A 19,496-nucleotide genomic window follows, 5' to 3' on the forward strand; every position below is an offset into this window, starting at 1 on the left:
GAACGTAAAGGCGATAAAGTCACGGAAAAAGGTAGCAGTGATTCCGTTTTTGCATCATATCTCTCACAATTCAAAGGCCTGCGCCAAAAAAGTTTGAAATTGATGTTGTCTTTAGGCCAGATTATAAACTAAACCGCCTGACTCCGTTTCAGGATGGTCAAAAGGTCTGTCAGGAGGCACATCACGAGCGGTCAGTTCCCCGTGCCAAGAAAGGGTCGTCTATGGCATGAGATATCGCTGGCTTGTGGTTTAAAGACGTTAAGATTTGCAAATGACACGTTAGTAGAACATAAAAGAAACGTAAAAATAAAAAGCGCCGAACTCAGAAATAGCAAAACATATTGGAGAATGTAACAATTGCAAACATTAAGAATCTAAACAATAAAAGATTGTATCTCCCAGGCCTCGATGCAGCTTAACAGTAAGTCAAAAAAGTTCATTGGAATGAAGGTCTACCCACTATCCTTCATTCAAAACCAATCACAGCTCGGCGTTCTGACGTCACCACAAGTCGTCTGCAGGAAGCAGACGACTTGCTTCTCCGCATTGCTATGCATCTTATCTCGTCGATCGTTTCGTCGGCATGTTCAGGGGTTAAAAACGCTAAAAACAAAGGACGAGTAGGAGAGACACACACCACAGAGCGCTACTTGCAACAGGTTTAATGTTGGAAAAATAGTTTCATAGTTTTTCCAACATTAAACCAGTAGCAAGTAGCGCTCTGTGGTGTGTGTCTCTCCTACTCGTCCGTCGTTTTTAGCGCTTATAACCCCTAAACATGTTCAACCAACTAGCCCAAATCCAAACCCTTCATCGGCATGCCCCGCGACAGAGTAGCCGTCAAGTAAGAGAAAGTACGAGAGGCAAGGAAAGGATGCGGCCGCACGTTACTGAGTTTCAGGGACGCATTTCATGGCTGCGAGTGACGGCCCTTTTCTACCGTTGTTTACGTTCGTGCACGCTTTTTGGAATCTGCTTTGTCCGTTTGTGACGTAGATGCCCTTTGCCTTTTGTTTCATCACGCCATTTCCACGCTTCCAGCGAGTTATCGGGGCTCCCTGCCGACTACGGGCGAGAGTGTCACGCCGCGAGTCCGGCCAGCCGCCGATCGGTCGACGGCGGTCCCCGTGCGCACGCTAGCCGAGACGCCGCTGCCGGGGCTTCTGTGCCGTCCGGGACACGGTAACCTTTGCAGGGAGCGAGAGTATTCCTTTATTTTATCTCTTCTTGTCTCTGGTTTTCGGGTGTGATGATGACATTGCGCATGTTTACTAGTACTTCGCAAAATCGTCACAATTTTACTACAAGCGTCTCCTAAAGCCACTCGTCAAATTTTGTGGCGCGTAATGAAGCCTTTTTCGCCGAAACGACAGCCCTTCGCGTGAAAATTTCGTCGCCGCGGCATATCGAAACTTTCTGCTTGTAACGCAATCGTACCAACACCGAAAAATTCCGCACGTACCGGCTGAACGTCATCATCGTGAGGATCCGCACGTTTTTCCAAGTTAACATGTAAACGACTTGGAACCTTTGTTGAAAATATTGTTCATGCCAGCGCATGTCCGGGCAGTTAGCGGCAACCTACACCTTGGTAAGAGCGTCCGCGCAGTGCGAAGTCAACCACCAGCATGGCGCGTGGCCCCGTCCTTCCCTAACGCGAGTCACGTGCAAGGCATGTATACAGTTTCTGAATATGGCGCTTTGCCTAGAAGGTAATCGAGCGATTGAAAATTCCAAGTATGTTTAAACAAATAATTCTTCAGAAAATACAGAACGGGTAAGCTAGGAAAAACTAGCGGCAACCATCGAAACAGAAACCGAAACTACCACTTTCCTTCGCCCTACAAACATAACAACGCATTAAAAAAGAAAAAGACGAAAGAAGGGTGCAAGCAAGGACGATTGTCGCGCCGATTCTCTGCTCTCGCCGTGTTTTACCGTTAGCAAACGTTAGGGAATCAGGGCGCCCCCTCTGACCCCTCGTCCAGCCAACACGTCGGCCTTGCTCCAAAACCAAACCAGCCTTGTAGGTTCATTATGCAGTCAACGAGTTGGACCCATAAAAACATACCCAGAAACTCGTTTCGTCGTAATTATTTGCACTGATATCTTTCATTACAGCACAGAGATCCATGGTGAGATATGAACTGTCTTTTTGCAGAAGGCAAGCTGACCTTACGTGACAACTTGAGTGGACCGGTAAGCTTGAGAGAATGAAATTTCTGAACTATTTGCCCTCTTCAAACTAATTCTGAATGAAAAAAAAAAAAAAAAAATCCTAAATGCTAACTCTGAGCAAAAGTGCACTACATGCCGCATTCAAATCGCCGTTCTTCGCTGCGCCACATTCGCTTCGGATACGAGCAGCCACGATCCCAGCGGCGAGCAGCCTTTCGGTATACTTCCTCTAAACATATGGATGGATACCATATAGAGCTAAACCTTCTTAACCTACCTGCATTTTTTACTATAAACACTTAATCTTTACCTAACACAGAGAACATTAAGAAAGCCCTCTAACAGCAACACTGCTACAAATTACGGTCCGTGGGACGGTTGCAATGTAATCCTTCAATGCAATAAATTTGCAAAAAAAAAAAAAAAAAAAAAGAACCAACAACAAAATGGCGGATTGATGTCATGTGAAAGCACCGTATAGTATTTCTAAAAAAAACATGCTGATGTAGTGGTTTTCGATGACGCCCAGCAAGATTTTAACTGGAGTCTCGTTTATCTTTACGAACCAAAAAAGTTGATCATATGTAACTGCATGAATTGGCCCCTCGGTAGTGAATAATAAAACGGCCGATTGTTCTTTTTTCTTCTGCGATTTCTAGTTTAAAAAAGTGGCATATGTTTCGGCTGGAAAATTGCGTCAAAGACGAGGTCAGTTCGTGCAGCAGCCAGTGGCTGCAGCACTGTGGAAACAAGAAACTAAGCAAGCCTTGACAACGTAGCACGGAAAAGGTTGACGCAGAGTGGAGCACTATTTTTAACACAGCAATTGAAAGTAAAAGTTTCCAGGGGAAGCTCCTCCCACCTGTTTCGACTTTAGCTGAGCTAACGCTGGAAAGGAGGTCGCCTCCTTTCCAGGGTTCGCTCTGCTAAAGGGGACGGAGGAGGGCTTTGTGGGAGGGGACTTTCCCGCTTCAAGATGGTACGCGATATTCAGATATTTAGCGTAACAATAACAATTCTAATAATGTCGCGTTCTTTTTCTTTTCTTCTTCACCTTGACAATAGAACACTTTGGGCTTTATGTGGGGCGCGATATTTGGCTGAACTTCTCTGCACGCGCGGAGGCAGAAAGAAAGGCACGAGGCAGATCAACACCTCTTAGACAACAAAGGCTACTGAAGGTCACGTCAACTACGTCACATCGTGGAGGCCATATAGCGGGTCACAGACTGCACGCGAGCGCTGCCTCAGGGTTCAGCTGGAACTCGTGTCCAGGGAACACAAGTCCCCGCCCGAACGCTAAAGTCCAGAACATACGGCCTCGTTGTCCAGGGGGGGCAGACGCCCAACACGCTGTCTGTCCTGTCGGCGACTCAACAGAACTCTTTGAGCTTCAGCTTTGTAAAGTCAAAGAAAAAGTAGTTGTCACCCAAAAGTTTTTTGCTCATTAACGCTAAAAGTAGGTAAGTAAAAGTAGGTAAAGAGTAATTAATTACAATTACATATCACTAAAAAGTAATTTAATTACGATAATTAAATTGTGGTGATTAAATTATCGCAACTCGATTTGCTACCGAAGTATGTTATTCTACTGAGAAGTATACGGGCAGACGAGAAAGTTGCATTTCACATTTTTTCTCGCAAAGAATAGACAATAAATCTTCGCGTCTCATTCGAAGGTTGGGCCACTTCAGCACTGCTGGTAAATGATGACGATGATTTGTTCTAAACGAGGGAAAAAAATTCAGCGCATTCTTTCGTGAAAACAAAAAGATATTGTAAGAAAAAAAAATCCTAGCGGTACAAAATCAAAGGGAAACATAAAGAGTTTAGGCTTTAGTAGAGCGCTACAGCTGACTGACGCGGGCATGCTTGGGAGCATGATTCGAAATAACAGCGGGACCAAATGCCAGTGGGTGTTTCCACATGAAGTCAATCCACAATTGGTTCTTAAAATAAAAAATAAATAAAAAAGTTTAATTTATTATTGAAAAAAGAAAAGAAAAAAAAAAAAAGGATGCGCGTGAAATGGGAGATGAAAGTGCGTCAATGAAAACCCCCTGTACCGCGAATTTTTCGTGCGACGTTTTACTGCGATTCACTGAAGGCACTCCGAAGCAGGAAAAAGTAGCACGTGTCTGTGTGAAGCAATTTCTCTTCACCGACACTCCCTCCTTACGAGGCATATGCATCGTGAGAGCGAAAAACAAACAAGAGAGCAACGAATCTTCAACTATGCGACGGATAATATGTCTCCGTTTGCGCAACCTTCCCGTACGCGCCGCACGTAGCCAAGTCTCGCAGCTGTAGGAGAAGCCACAGCGCGACCCTGAGGATATAAATATTAAAGAGTGTAGCGGAGTATGGGAACATCTGTAGAGCTTCGAGCCGCGTTTCGAAGGACTCGATCGACTGTGTATACGTTTAAAATCCGGGAAAACATTGAGCAAAACAGAGCTTCAGAACTAATTACCGAAAGCAGTAGCTAGGAAGTAATTAAGCTAAGGTTTAAGCAAACGCACTGTCACAGGAAAATAAAAGGAGAGAAAATGTATTTTCGGGACTATAATTTAGAAATTCTAGCTAAAAAAAGAAAAAAAAAAGTGTATTCCCTGGGTTAGTTTGCGGCTACTTTATCCAACGAGTCGTTCGTTTCCCGACAACAGCACTCCATAATGATCACTACAACAATACGAATGCAAATTAGTATGTTTCACAGCTCTCATTTTCTTTTTTATATAAATTGTATAGTGAAAGCAGAAAGGAAAACGAGCGTGAACACCCTTCGTATCCAAGAGCTTGTATCATTCGTTTCCGGAAGACTTCCCAGTCACCTATACTGACTCGAAGTAATCGGAGAGTTTTAGTAGACCGTTTCGGTACGTCCGATAACGCTACCCGATACTCCCCAGACGCCCGGAGCGCAAGCCTCGTGCCGCTATCGTTATCGGAGGCGTCGGAACGATGTACTAAAACTCTCCCAATGATTTTACAACTGCAAGCAGCGGTGTATTCGTGCCGTCGAGGTCAAGCTTGATCCAGATCGTCCGCTTGGATGCAGACAGCTTGCGAGTCCCACTTACAGTCTCAGCTTTCTTCTTTTGTTTTTCCTTTTGACTAATTACCTGCAGCGTGAAACGGCATGACCTTGACAACCGCGCATGGCGACAACAATCGCAATAATAAGCAACAATTTTGTAAAACAAAGCCTCGTATAGTAGTCCCCAGAGGGTAGAATATTATCTTTTAAACATGTATAATTCGCAATGTGAAGTCCGCGAAATTATACCAGGGTAGCGATTCAATTACTGTAATTTAATGTGTATATATATTAATTTGTAGCTGTAATTTAACTGTATTTTCTTTTTTTCATTTTTATTCGTAAATAATTACTTTTGACTAAAAGCAGTCGCATAACACAACTACTTTCTAGCCTAAGCAATAGGCAATATGCGAAATGTAGAGCGCCATCTAGTAGCGCGCCAACAACTACACAGTGGCGAAAAAACGAAACCAGACGCCCGACCGGCAAAGACCCCATGTAAACAAGCGACCGCGCTTCGTGCGAGAGATGCGATGCCAACGATTGCTGCGTTCCGCTGCGGATGCAGCGATAAACCTTTGACTCGCGCGTGACGTGAACACAAACGTGAACAGGGTTCACCTTTTTTTCCCCTTTTTTAATTTGTTACTTGAGATGCAGCTTTTGACAAAAACAAGCGGTGACAACGCGAAGAAACACGCGGACGTTATTGCGCGGCGTGAAGCCATTTACAACGATTGAACTGGGCTCTAACCTTTTCAAGGAAGTTGTACCAAATTTGTTTATGACCTTGGACGAGACCAAGGCTGTTAAGAGAGGCAAAAAGATGACAGTTTTAATAATGTACGCCACCAACCATAATTGAAGATGCGTATGGCTAACTGTGGTAAGGTTAGGTTCATCACAGTGGCTAAAACTTCGATGTCGGCGGCGGTAAAAACTTACGTTACGGACGTCTAATGAAGAAACATGACAGGTGCAAACTACATTTTACAACCTCCTTTTCTTTTCTTTTTCTCTTTTTGTCGCAGTCGAGGTAGAAATTTTGTTTTGTGCAAAGAAGCTCGGGGATAGTTTTGAGAAAGTCACCGCAGTTATTCTGTCAGGGTCGAACAAATCTTCATTAATAGCGCAACATCCATCAACTGCGCTTGAGGTCAGTGCTGTCTGAAACCAATTTTAGCCCTTTGCAACGCTTGAAAAATATTGCCCAGGGCACAGTTTCTTTTAGAAGAACACAGAGCGTTCCCCAAAAAAAAACCTCCGCCAGTAACAACTAAAAAAAAACAACCTAATTTTGAGTAGTGTATTTCTGTACGACTTCAAGCGTATTCGCATCAAAAAAAATAATTAAAAGTGTTCTCAAAGATGAAAGGCACGACAGCCCAGTCCTTTCGGAGGGCTCTGCACACGCTGGCGAGAACAAGCTTCCACAGCGAAGAGTAGGACTTGGTCCGCTGCTTCGACGAGGTTGTCGCCAGCGTGCACAGGCCTCCGAGTTTTGTCAGACAGTTGCGGTAGGTTGTTTAAACTGTTTGTCCACATAATATGGTCAGCAGGCGGAAAACAGTTGCTGCGCCATCGCACATTGCCCGTATACACCAACTCAATTCAATTCACTTTATTTACTCCCATAATACAAAACGGGCGTGTTTACAAATGAACCGGAGCGCACCTAGAAGACGCCACCGGCGCCGCGCATGCCCGATGGGGGTGTGGGCAAGAAGCTCGCCGTCGCCCATAAACAAACCATTGAAATGCGATGTTGTCGGCGTCGGTGTGAGTCCCTCTGCCCTTTTTCGCGTTCGAATTGTTGACTCTATGTCTTCCTGGCGATGTCTGAATACTTGAGCGGCGTAAGCGAAATTACCGAGGCTCGTTACACCTTCAAACTTCGCGTGAAAATGTGACGTGTGGCGACTCATTCCGCGTGGACGCCGCAGTATGTACGCTAAAGCCTGATTCGCATGATGAGATTTCGCTCGCAATTTTCAGTCGCGGCGCCGCTCGGGCTACAAAAGCGTGAACCGTAGCTGAGATGGTCGACGTCGATACTGAAAATCGCAAGCAGAATCGGAACAAGTGAATTAGGCATAACAAGTCGATAATGGTCACCGGTAACAATGATCAACATCTCCTTGTATCTACTGTTTACATCGAGCCTGCTTATCAACCTTCAAACTTTAGTCTTTTGAGGCCTGCACCTACTTCTTATCGCAAGTACCGGGCCAACATTTGAAAGAGCAGACGACAGTTCGAACGATCAGGCAGCCGTTTGAACTTGAAGACGCATGCACTGGACGTAGTCCGCAGGTGGTCCGCACAACTTGACGGTTTTCTGGCGTTCATGTTGGAACAAAACAAATAAATCTGATGACCAGAAGTATCCGTGAAATTCAACTCAAAGTGCTTCCTGCTCAAGCGATCGTTGTCCGATGGCGTCTGTTTTTCCCTTTTCACCGCACATATCAAGATTCTCGGACGAACCGAGCACGTGAAAACTGACCTTCAAACCTTACTCGACTCTTTTGGTACGGCCCCAGTCGCACGGCCCCAGACCACAGCCTTAGACCGGAAGTGCGCCCGATGCGCCACCACGCGGCGTGACGTCACAGAGTCGAGTTCGTGTACACGGCTGTCTCCGATGCCTCCACGGTGCTTTGGTACCGACAACGCTTGCCAACATTAAAATGGCGACGCTCTCAGTGTTGTCAAACCACAAAGCAATTTCGTATAAGGCCTATTGTCAAATTAAAATTATAATTACTTTTCTTTTTCATAGTTTTCACACGAGCTTCGGGCTTTGAAAGCCTAAAGACTGCATGCGCCATTTCGCCGACCGTGGACGCGCAGCTCATTATTATGTAAGAGGAACTAAAGTGGTTTCTGAGATTGTCTGTATATGGACATAAGCCAATTTATGGACTCCAAGTATTCTAAAAAGCACAAGCACAGGTACGCGTCTGACTTTCTTACTAAAACTGAATCAAAGATCGCAAAACGCCCGTTTTTTCTGCGATTGGGCCTAGAAACCAGAGGGCGCCATCGGAGGACGTGCAACAACCTATGGCAACCAGTCGCAAACAATTGGATATCGCACGTCTGACGGCGCCCTCTGGTTTTTGCGCCGACTCGCAGAAAAAACGGAGTGTCGCGATCTTTAATCCCGTTTTTAGTAAGAGCTTTTTTTGGGGCTTTTTTTTTTTTTGGATTGCTCAGAGGCCAGAGATTGAGTTATGACCAAACATAGACGATTTTAGAAACCGCAGAGAGGGGGCAGAAGATGCCACATGGCCATATATTGTCACGGATGGTGACCAAAAGAAAAAAAAAAAAAAAAACAGGAAATGAACAGGAATAAATAAACGTTTAATGTGGCGAACTTGTGCCAAAAATAAAAGGGTACAAAGATAATAACAAAGCGTCGCGGGCGTCGAAGTCGGCGTAGCAGCACAGTCGAACGCTGGGGCGAAACTGACTCCGGCTTGCCACGCGGAGCCGCTTTTGTACACGCGTTGACTTCTGAGCATTCAACGTAGAAGGTTCGACGCGTAGAACATTTTAAACTCGAATCAGCTACGGTTCTCGAATTCACCAGAACATCACATTACTTTGTCAACAAAATGCGTAGCCGCGGCCAGGAATCGAACCCTGGCCCTTCGCGTGGGAGGCAAGCGCGATAACCGTTAGGCTAGGGCCGCGCTGCCTACTTGGCGCGCGGCAATATGATAAGTATAAAGCGAGTATGTCTGCAATTATCAGAATAGGAGGAAGGACTAAAATGATGCGATTGTGACATGCACATTGAATATCTTCTCAAAACTCATGCCGCGGAAGAATAATGAGAAGTTTGAGCCTCTGTTAGATTTCTTTCGGTGCTTACTAAAACTAGTTACTGTATCTGCGAAAGTAGTGCCATTGCCTTCCCGGTTGCCATCGCAATCTCGGTTGCCATGGCGATCGCCATTTTGGGCCTTTCAAATCTTCGAAGCTTCGAAACGACCGTTCCGACCTGTCGCATCAAGATCGCTACGGAGTATCATCGTACCAAAAGCGTTCCTCAGCCGATATGAGCGTCTTTGGCACTGTGCATGCAATAAACTTACCACTTATGCTTATCTTCCCAGATCTCTTACAATTACGTTGCTCTCCTCGCGTATTTCAAGCCAGTATAATTATTGTTCAATGCCTCCAATTAAGCACTGACGTTGCATATGATGGAGGTACAAAGATGTACGCCACTTTTCCAGGGCCCACACCCTGTGTATAGGCAAAACAAATCAGTGTTTGCCTACACAGGATGTGGGCTCTGCAGCGCACTGGGCACGCACAGAAACCGGATCCGTGACAAGTGGATCCCGCGTCCACGCATGCGACGTACCGACAACAGCGCACCACCGCGGCGGGTGGCCAAACAATGGCAGACTCGGAAAATTGCCCCCCCAGCACCTAGATGGCGCGCACTTTTAAGAGGGTCTACTGCATTCTAAAAAAGAATATACTTCTTGTCGGGCGTGCCTTCGGACGGACGTGAATGACAGCCAGAGTTGACCGCTTGCCAAACGTCTGCCGCGACGCGAGCGTTGACACGCAACGCACTTGTCGCGTGTGTCGACTCCGCTATGAGTTGAGTCACCGTACAGGACGCTCACTGACCCCGGTCCGTGCATTCCCCGCGTCGTCGCAACAATAAAGAAACCAAAACAGACGAAAAAAAAAACAAAAAAAAACGCGTCGTAAAAAAAAAAAAAAAAATCGCGTTAATTTTGCGGAGCAGATCGAAATACTGCTTTCTTTTTTTCCTTTGTATTTTTTTTAATGGTGATTTTATTTTTTACGTTTTTCCTCAAAATCACGCACCCTCCTACATACTTGGGTAGTAATTCAATGACAGTAATTGAATTACTGTAATTTAATTGCTTTTTATAGTTTGTAATTAATTACTTTCGGCCTAATTTTAATTAAATACTTGCTATCGTCAGCAATTGTAAAAATTCAGGCACAATTACTTTTGCGAGACCTCGCAGCCCCGACGGAACCCCTCTGAAAGCCTCAGCACTCGTACAAACGGCCTAGCGCTCGGTGACACACTCGCACACAGACACGCACTCACACACACGCACAACTAAAATATCGTCGCGTTGTTTCTTGTTTTGTTGCTTACACTGCGGGCAGAGAGCCAGTCCTCTTTGGAGCCTACCTGAACGATACCGTGTGGCGCCGTCTGCGGCGCGTGCAGAAAACAACCGCGTAAGCATCCCAAAATATTGAAAGAAACAAAAGTGAGCGCCCGTTTTCAGGCGACGTTGGGGATTTTGTCGCTGAAGCTATTTTTTTACCATCCTTTTGTCCCTCTTCCAATATTGTCGCATATTTGTTTCTTTGTGTTATTTCCAAGTTTATCTTGTATTGCTTCTACTTCGGATATTATTTGCATAAACATTCTAGAGACTGACCTCGCACCTGTGAATGTTGTCGCCATTGATTTGGGAGCCCCGATTTGGTTCTTACATGTCTGAGCCACTATAATGTCAACTAAATGTAAATAAGTTACAATAACATGTAACGTTATTGTGTGAATGCGGTCGTATTAGCGCGTGTGTTTTATGTTGTATACATAAATGTTCAGATATGACTAATTTTCGCATTTTTATTTGCCTGGCTAACAGAAGTGTGTCAACCCAATTTTACTTTAACGATCTAGACCCTTCGAGTATATGAATTTACTATTATTTATTGAAAATATACGAATGTAGGACTTCATTACCCAAAACTGTCAAGTTATATCAATAATTTACCGAAATTCACAAAAGAAAATGACAATACGTGGCGTTTATACAGCGATGCAAAAAGGCCCCTGAAAAGAGAGAAAAAAAAATTATACAGTCAGTCTGGTTGTGACACGCGTGTCAAAAAAAATAAATTTTACGCGAAAAAAAAATTAGAGGAATATTGACGACGAGAGATTTATTCGAAATTCTGCGCGCGAGGTCCATGACGTCACGGGTCATTCCGGAATGACCATCTCGGTCGTGAAGGCGAAGCCGATCCACTTCTCCTTCACGCCCCCGAAATGCCGAGAGAAAACAAGTGGAAAGGACGTGACTGCCCACCAAATCGCGTCTCGCGCCGTCAATATTGCTCTAATTTTTTTTTTCGCGTGCAATTTATTATTTGACACGCCTGTCTTAACCAGACTGTTAAAAAGAACAGTATTTTCTTTTCAGGGGCCTTTTAACCTCTTCATACATCGGGGCAAGGAATGAAATTGTTGTTTGGAATGAAACCGCATTCTAAAGAACTCTCTTATAATTTTATGACCCAAATCGGGTCGCTCTCAGAAATAAGTAATAGTAAAGTAATTGCATTACTTCTTAAAATAATTTGTAATTGTAATTAATTACGTTTACGTAGTAGTAATTGCAATTGTAGAATTTACTTTTGGAGCAAAGTACTTGTACTTAAATTACATTTTGGAGGTAATGTACCCATGTATGCCCTCTTAAGGCGTGTTCCCACCGGCGATGCGATCTAGTCGCGCGATAACTTTCATCGCAAAAGCGGCCATCGCGGGCAAAAAGCGATGAGATTTGAGCAGTCGCTACTCGACCCGACTTTTTTGCGATGCGCGGAGTGGCTGAGCCAATCAACGGCGTTCGGAGCGAGAGTTTTCGAGGAACGACTCGCCAACGAAGGCGTTGGACTCGCTCATCGCGCACGCCGATGTGACCATCAAATTTTTTTGCGATGCGATCTAGTCGCATCGCGCGACTGCTTACATCGCCGGTGGGAATGCGCCTTTAGAGACATCTGTGAAAAATTATTTTGGAGCAAAGTAATTGTACTTAAATTACATTTTGGAAGTTATTTGCCCATGTATGCCCTCTTATGTGTGAAAGATTATATCTCAATTTATTCAGAAACCGACTCGATCGTGCGGTCCTTCCCCATAGGGCTATTGCCATCGGATTTACGCTGTAAATTACAGTTTGTTACGAAACATATAGCTAAGTTCCTTTTAGATAGATCCCGTGACTTGGAACTGCGCCCCGATTGCTGAAAGACGCGTCAGTCCCCAACGCGGAAAAGACGTTGGCGCATGTCGGTTCTGTTTTCATTCGGCGTTCCGTTATCGAGGCAGAGTTACAGGCTGCTGTGCCAACACGTAGCGCTAATGTTGACGTGAATCTGTGCGCATCTCAACGTGATCTTGACAAGTAACTGCAACCTAATTTATTTGCAAGTACGAACAATTACGGGTACTGGAAGTTAATTGTAAACTGAGTACTGCAGACTATGGAGTTTTAGCTATAAGCATTGTTGCGTACTGTATACCTAAAAACATAGGCGTAGACTACGAGGGGGCATCGGGGCTCGTGCCCCCCCCCCCCCCCCCCCCTGGTGAGATCCGGGGAGGAAGGGGGGGGGCAGAGACCCCCCCCCCCCCCCCCACCCGGGCTATGATCTTTACCTAGACGCTGTTTATGTGCCATGTAACGAGCTTCTAGTAGTGGCATGTAATCGAAATAACGCCCACGTTGCCTTTATTGACAAAATACATGGGAAATGGAGTGCCAGCGTGCTTTCGTTAGCTTTAGTCTCCAGTTCTGGCAAGAAGATGACGCGCAGCACCCCCCCCCCCCCCCCCCCCCCCCCGGAATGGAAAATCTACGCCACTGCCTAAAAAGTACTTGAAGTACAAAGTAAAGGAGAGGTTATGTAATTCAAGTCAAGTAGTAAGTAGACCGGAAGCAATGTGCTTAAAGTAAGGCATTAAATTTGGGAGATTTCTTTTCCGTTATCCCCCTTGTTCCCCTTCTCCAGGGATTATTATCGTCATTCTTGTCCAGCTCGCTTCCACCTTTGCATTAAATGCATTACAATCGTTCCCCCATATAGATTTTTTGTTTTAACTGGTACGCATGGTTTTAGGAGTAATCGGCGGTGAATCAAATATTTTCGAAAAAGGCAGAGAATATAAGATAAAGTCAGTGTTAGGAAGTAGTTTAGGTACATTGTACTTAAAACACTACTTCAAGAAGGTTTATAAAACGGGTACTATACTTGAAGTACATTGTACTTAAAATACCACTTCAAGAAGGTTTATAAAACTTGTACTATACTTGAATTACATTTTGTGAATATGTACTTCCACTTTACACTGAAGTCATTTTTTTTAAAAAAAAAGGTCGTTCTTGATCTTATATTGTTAAAAATGTGTTAGCTCCCGCATATACCAAGCCCTATATTACAAAACCTCCTATTTATCTCAGGGTAATAGAAAAACATGTGGACTCTTTTTCTCGTGGACTACAATGTGTGCACCAATAGGCGCAGATTCCGAATGATTTTATTATAACTCGTTTCGAAAAGAGTCTGATAGGTACACATTTGGATAAGACTCCTCTTTTTCTCCGCGGGCGAAGCCATTGCTTGCAACTCGCCGACAAGCGCCCTTCGTCGAACACTTTACTCGAAAATAAATTCTTCCCAAAAAGGGCGTGTCGCGATCTTTCAACACGCTTTTATCGATGAAATAAGCTACGTACGATTGTGATTTCGGATTTGCTGGCATGCTTAGAGCGTCTAGCTTGAGTTGTCACCACAAAAGGAAGATGTCAGAATCGACTTTAGTGCCGCTTTAAAGCCCGACCCACAAAACGTTTTCCCGAAGGGTACAAAAATCCTCCACGCCCCTTTCCCATTTCCCCCTCTCCCACTGCTATTTTAACGACCGGGTTGCTGCACTTGGGGCCGGTTAAGCCGAGAGCTCCTCCCGGCTCATCCAGCCCCAAGATGCAGCAACAAAAGGAGCCCCCCGTCGTCAAAATAAGAGTGGGAGAGGGGAAAATGGGGAGGGTGTCCAGAAGAATTTTCCTAGCTTGTGGAAAATGAGTTTAAAGCCTATAAAACTTTTTTTTTCCTGGTATTTTCCAATGAAAATTAAACACCGGACTTCAAAGTACATTCCGCAAATTTGGGCTCGTTAAATATGTATAACAAATTTATGCTTTGTTAACTTTAGAGAAATACTAGGCGGGATATTCTAGTCTCTCCAGAAACGCGAGCAGACGACGCATCGCACTCTTTGTACTGGGTGGGGCTTCGCCTCAGCATTTCAAATGCTCGCTTCTCGCTCAGTCGGCGCAAGCGAGAACGGCAAAAATATTAGAAGAGGACACTCCTCCATGAAAGGATTGCTTGCGGAAACTGCGTGGCTGACGTCACACTCTCTTCATCATGAAATATACTGTAAAAAAATGCTTGTACTTTACTTTGAAAGCACATTGCATGTATAGTACTTTGCTTAGTAAATTGCCCCCAGTGTAATTATTACTTTACTTGAAGTGCATAAACTCTAATTTACTTTGTACTAGAAGTACTTTTTAGGTGTACTTTCCCCAACACTGAATAAATTAAAGTAGCCACAGAGTAGTTAAGTAGCATCATCGGTTAGTTAAAGTAGCCACAGAGTAATTAAAGTAGCATCATTTTGTGATATAAATTTAACAAAACCAAATTTAGGGAATGTACTTTCAAGTCGGGAGTTGTACTTTCCTCGCTGATGTACCAGAAGAAATACTTTAAGTACAATATACTTAAAATACTTCCCAACACTGGCTACACGTACAGTATATTGAAGACTTCAGAAATAATTACTTCCCAGCTCCGCTTCAGAAAACGATGGTTTTCCGCTCCTTCTCCGTCAACGCGGCTTCAACCCCGCGTTTTCAGGACTTAGGATTTTGATTTGATATCTGGGGTAGCGGGTTAGCAGGTGCACTCCACGACTCTACGGGTTTTAGTATCTCTTAATTTAACAGCCTCACTCGCCAATAAAGATCAATATTAACGTAAACCACCGAATCAGAAAAGTCTAACTTAAATATAAAGATCACGTCACAGTTCGATAGGGCCTACCTTTCTCTCATCCACTAGGCGCGCGCTTGGAATGGATGGCAGTCGCCTAGCCAGGATTTGTTTTCGGCGGGAGGGGAGGGGAGGCTGGATGTATGTATGTTAATGGTTATACCCTTTGTAGGCGGGCGGTGGCTTGCGCCATCTAGCCTAAGTCTAAAAAGACTGATGGCCGAGATGTCCATGACTTGGGGTCATATATGAGTAAATTACTTTCAAAATGTAATTTAATTACAATTACCTTGCTTAAAAAGTAGTTTAACTACAATTATAGTTACTACTACGTCAAAAATAATTAATTACAATTAGAAATTACTTTTCAAAAGTAATGAAACAACTTTACAATTACTTGTTTCTGAGATCGACCCGACTTGGGCCATATAACTTTAAACGAGTTGTATAGAATGCAACTTATTTGTTTATTCCTTGCTCGGCAAATAAAAATGCGACAACTAGTCATATATGAATATTTTACAAGTACTAATCCACACGCACTAATACGACTGCATTCACATACAAACATCATGGTATTGTAAATTATTTACATTGAGTTGAAATTATAATGGCTCAGAAATCTATAAGAACCGAATCCAGACTTCCAAATCATTGGTGACAATATTCAAAGGTGCCAGATCAGTCTCCAAAATAATAATAATATTTTTATTACTCGAACTTTATTACTTGTGCAAATAATATCCGAAGTAAAACCATCAGGAAATAAACTTAAAACTTATACAGATACAAATATGCGATAGTACTGGAAGAAAAACTAGCAGAAAAAAGAAAACAAACAAACGTAGACAATTAAAATTTCTAAGCTCTGCTGGAAGCTGGAGCTCAATTCTTTTTCTAAATATTTTGGCATGTTCCGGTATTGTTTTTTGTTCGCTCCGCAGACGGCGCCGTTGAGGTAGGCTCCAAAGAGGATTGTCTCTCAGCTCGCAGTGTAAGCAACAAAATACTATTTTTGTTGTGCGTGTATGTGCATGCTTGTCTATGCGTGCGAGTGTTTCACCGAGCGCTAGGCCGCTTGTGCGAGCGCTGAGGCGTTCAGAGAGGTTCTATCGGCTCAACAAACTATTGTAAAAGTAATTGTGCCTAAATTTCGCAATTATTGACACTATAAAGTAATTAAATTACAATTCCTTTCAGCCGAAAGTAATTGATTACAATTACAAATTACCAAGAAAAGTAATTAAATTGCAGTAATTTAATTACTGTAAATGAATTACTACCCACGTATGCTTGGGGTGCGAAAAGGGGGAGGGGACGTCAAAATGCGTGTGTATATTATAGGGTCGGCTGGATTTTGGGATTGGGGCTGAAGCCCCATAACGCCACTGTCGTATGGGCTTTATTAGCGCGTTAAATCACTACAAGTAAGCTTTGACTCAAGTATCTTCCAAGAACACGTGCTCGTATTCTTGGAGCACATTTTTTTTTTTTAGAATTTAGAAGGAAAATAATGATCGGGGGCGCACGTTTCATATTCTCCAACACTCATCGCACCGCTATTGTCTCACCTATGAAAACTACCAGGTGTATGGGAGAGAAGAAAACCGTGTCGTTCTCACTGTATAACTAATACTACGCATCGACGAGCTATTGTTAAATTCTAAAGTTACAAAAGAATTTCGAAAAATTTCAATTAGCAAATGGCTTTACGGACAAACGACGCTGATGACTCGTCATCGTGGATTTAAGAATCGGACTTTTCCGATTTTCTTCACCGCCTGCAGGCTTGCTTACCGGGTCTCGTACGTGTAAGCTACCAGTAGAAAGCTGCCGCGCCAGCAAACTCCCCAAAGAGAAAGGCCAGCAAGCACGTGGCCGGCCTTTGGAGCCGTCGCGTGGCTCCTGAGGAGAGGCCGAAGCAGAACCGGCAGAGTCTCCGCAGCTGCCCGCAACCGCCGAGCCTACCCGCTCCGGCTGCTCTGTCCCCGGGGCAACACTTGGCAGCACCGCCCGGGTGGCCCGGGCGATCCGACCGACGAGCTCGTCTCCGCACCCTCTCGGTCTCCGCTCCCCGCCCGTCCCGCTCCCCAGGCGGCCAATTCGGCGAAAGCCCCAGTCGTCGGCGGCATGAATGGCGCGCAGGCGGGCCGTCGCGCTGTTCGGCGCCCTGCTCGCGTTGGCGTTAATTGTGCTGGCCTCGGCCTGTCTGCTGTGGTTCCCGCGGTCCGCGCCGGGGCCCCCGCCTGCGGCCTGGGCCGCCCAGCAGCGGCGGCAGCGAAGACTGCGCGACGCGTGCCGCGAGGCGGACGATGACGCCGCGTCGCTGGACGAGCTCTCGCGGGCCAAAATGGACCACATCGTGGTGGACGACGCGCATGGGCTCCTCTACTGTTCCGTGCCCAAGGTGGCCTCGACCAACTGGAAGCGCGTGCTGCTCGCGCTCCAGGCGGGCCCCGGTGACCCCAGCCGGATCCCGGCCAACCGCAGTCACGACCCGGCCGCCTTCACCAGCCTCGGCCAGCTGAATCCCGAGGAGGCCCGGCGGCGGCTCCGCTCCCACCTCAAGTTCATGTTCGCCAGGCACCCGCTGGAGCGGCTGCTGTCGGCCTACCGCAACAAGTTCGAGCACGCCTGGAGCGACTACTTCCCGCGTCGTTTCGGCCGCACCATCGTGCGACGGTTCCGCGGCGCTGGCGCGTCGCCCGACGCCTTGAACACGGGCCGCGGCGTCACCTTCGACGAGTTCCTGCGCTACGTCGCCGGCCTGGACGCCGGAGACCACGCGAGTGCCTTCAACGAGCACTGGCGGCCCGTCAGCGACCTGTGCTTCCCGTGCCTGGTCCGCTACGACGTGGTCGGACTCTACCACAGCTTGGACCAGGACTCGGCGCTGGTGCTCTGGCGCGCCGGTCTGCAGCGCCGGGTGGCGTTCCCCAGTCGCGCGCGTACCTACTCGTCCGAGCCGACAGGCAGTCTCATGAACACGTACTACGGGAACGTGTCGGCGGCCCTGCTGCGTCAGCTGCGGACCGTTTACAAGCGGGACATGGCCCTGTTCCGCTACGCCCGGAGTTACCCGCCGTTTGACTGAGATCACCGCGCGGACTGCGAGGACGCAGCCGAACGACTCGTGCGTCGAGCACCCCGGACACACGTCGCTCCTAGCGAGGCCGCTGCTCGTTCTGCCTGCGCGGAGAAAAACTGCGAGCAACGAGACTACATTCCGCCGTCACCGCGACCAATCCCACGGTGATTGTGACTAAACTCCGCCGATCGAGGAAGTTGGGAGCGGTCCAACAGCGTGTACAGCTGTTCGCTCGCGTGGACTACCGTGACCCCTGACGCCGCTCCAGAGGTGCAACCGGCGCTCGCCGCGCAGCGAGAGCTGACCTCCAGACCTCAAGGCGCTTAAAAGGCCTTGTAAACAAATAAACAGGCCAGCAGAGTGGTTGGTCGGAGTTTTATGGTTTCGTGGCACCTAGCTTGTTTGGAATTATTTGGAGCAGCTCCAGCTAGCTGTGCTAGCCAAAACAGTTCCCTTATCGCCTGCCAAGTTCTCTTGCCCATTCTTCTCCTACCGCTCTCGAAGCTGCGCGTTACCTACGCAGTTATAGTGAGATTAAATATGGTTAAAAGTGCGCAAAAAAAAAAAAAAAAAAAAATGGGGACAGAGAAGAGAAGCGCACATAGTGAGATGCACGATGGGGTGCTCCCGTTGGACACCAGGTCGAAAGCGTACTCGCAGCAATCGCCTATCAGAGACGCCTTACCTGCTGGTGGTGGCTAACGATGTAGTTGCTGGAGCTGAGCTTGAGCACGATGTACGCCCTGATCAGCTCCCAGGTGCTCTTGCTCTTGTACGCCGTCCTGGCATCGCTGAAGCTCAGATCGAGGGGATCCCACTGCGGCGGCACCTCGGCTTTGGACAGCGGCACGGCGGCAACGCTGCTGCTCTTCCAGCGGTGCTGGCAGTCGAAGCCCACGGTCCCGATGCGGCACAGCCGCTGCATGCGGCCGCCGGGAACCTCGAGGAGCGCTCTGAGGGCTGCCATCTTCGGGCAAGACCTCCGGGACAAACACACCTCCGACGGCACACACGGGGCCGCCGCCGCCGCCAAGCGACTTTGCAAGAGCCACAAACCGGCCAACTGATGACGTCACTTGAAGCCATGCATGGTCATTGGTCTCCGTCTCGCTACACTGAAATTTAATAGTTAGCACCGGTAACCTAGTTAACCAGGCTCATTATTTCGCCAACAGGTCGAGCTGTTTTACAAATTTTCACCCTTTCTCTGCTTTTGCATTGAAGAATGCTTGAAGCCCTTGAAGAGATTGATGGCGTGAAGAAAACCAAACCTTTTATCTCTCACGGTAAACCGGGCCACGTTAAAAACAAAACGAA

The 19,496-nt window shown here is 46.3% G+C and overlaps 2 protein-coding genes across 2 annotated transcripts in view; one reads left to right on the forward strand and one right to left on the reverse strand.

The window, feature by feature from the left end:
• LOC8024571 (proline dehydrogenase 1, mitochondrial) overlaps positions 1-19,253 on the reverse strand; it is a 46,414-nt gene extending 27,161 nt beyond the window's left edge. Inside the window, exon 1 of the mRNA XM_029992743.4 lies at positions 18,865-19,253. Within this exon, the coding sequence (XP_029848603.3) occupies positions 18,865-19,146 (282 nt within the window). The 5' untranslated portion in view covers positions 19,147-19,253. The remainder of the gene's footprint in view (positions 1-18,864) is intronic.
• On the forward strand, positions 16,938-18,571 carry LOC8038647 (carbohydrate sulfotransferase 11). Its single transcript, XM_002412783.5, has one exon. The coding sequence runs from the start codon at positions 17,226-17,228 to the stop codon at positions 18,183-18,185; it is 960 nt and encodes a 319-aa protein (XP_002412828.4). The 5' UTR covers positions 16,938-17,225; the 3' UTR covers positions 18,186-18,571.
• Positions 19,254-19,496: the final 243 nt, after the last annotated feature.

Source organism: Ixodes scapularis, unplaced genomic scaffold (genome assembly GCF_016920785.2).
Source record: "Ixodes scapularis isolate PalLabHiFi unplaced genomic scaffold, ASM1692078v2 PGA_scaffold1__304_contigs__length_218370807, whole genome shotgun sequence".
In the NCBI taxonomy this organism is placed as follows: domain Eukaryota; kingdom Metazoa; phylum Arthropoda; class Arachnida; order Ixodida; family Ixodidae; genus Ixodes; species Ixodes scapularis.

Bases quoted from the DNA above. Each gene is read 5' to 3' on its own strand.
- LOC8038647 (XM_002412783.5), top strand. From the start codon at position 17,226: ATGGCGCGCAGGCGGGCCGTCGCGCTGTTCGGCGCCCTGCTCGCGTTG.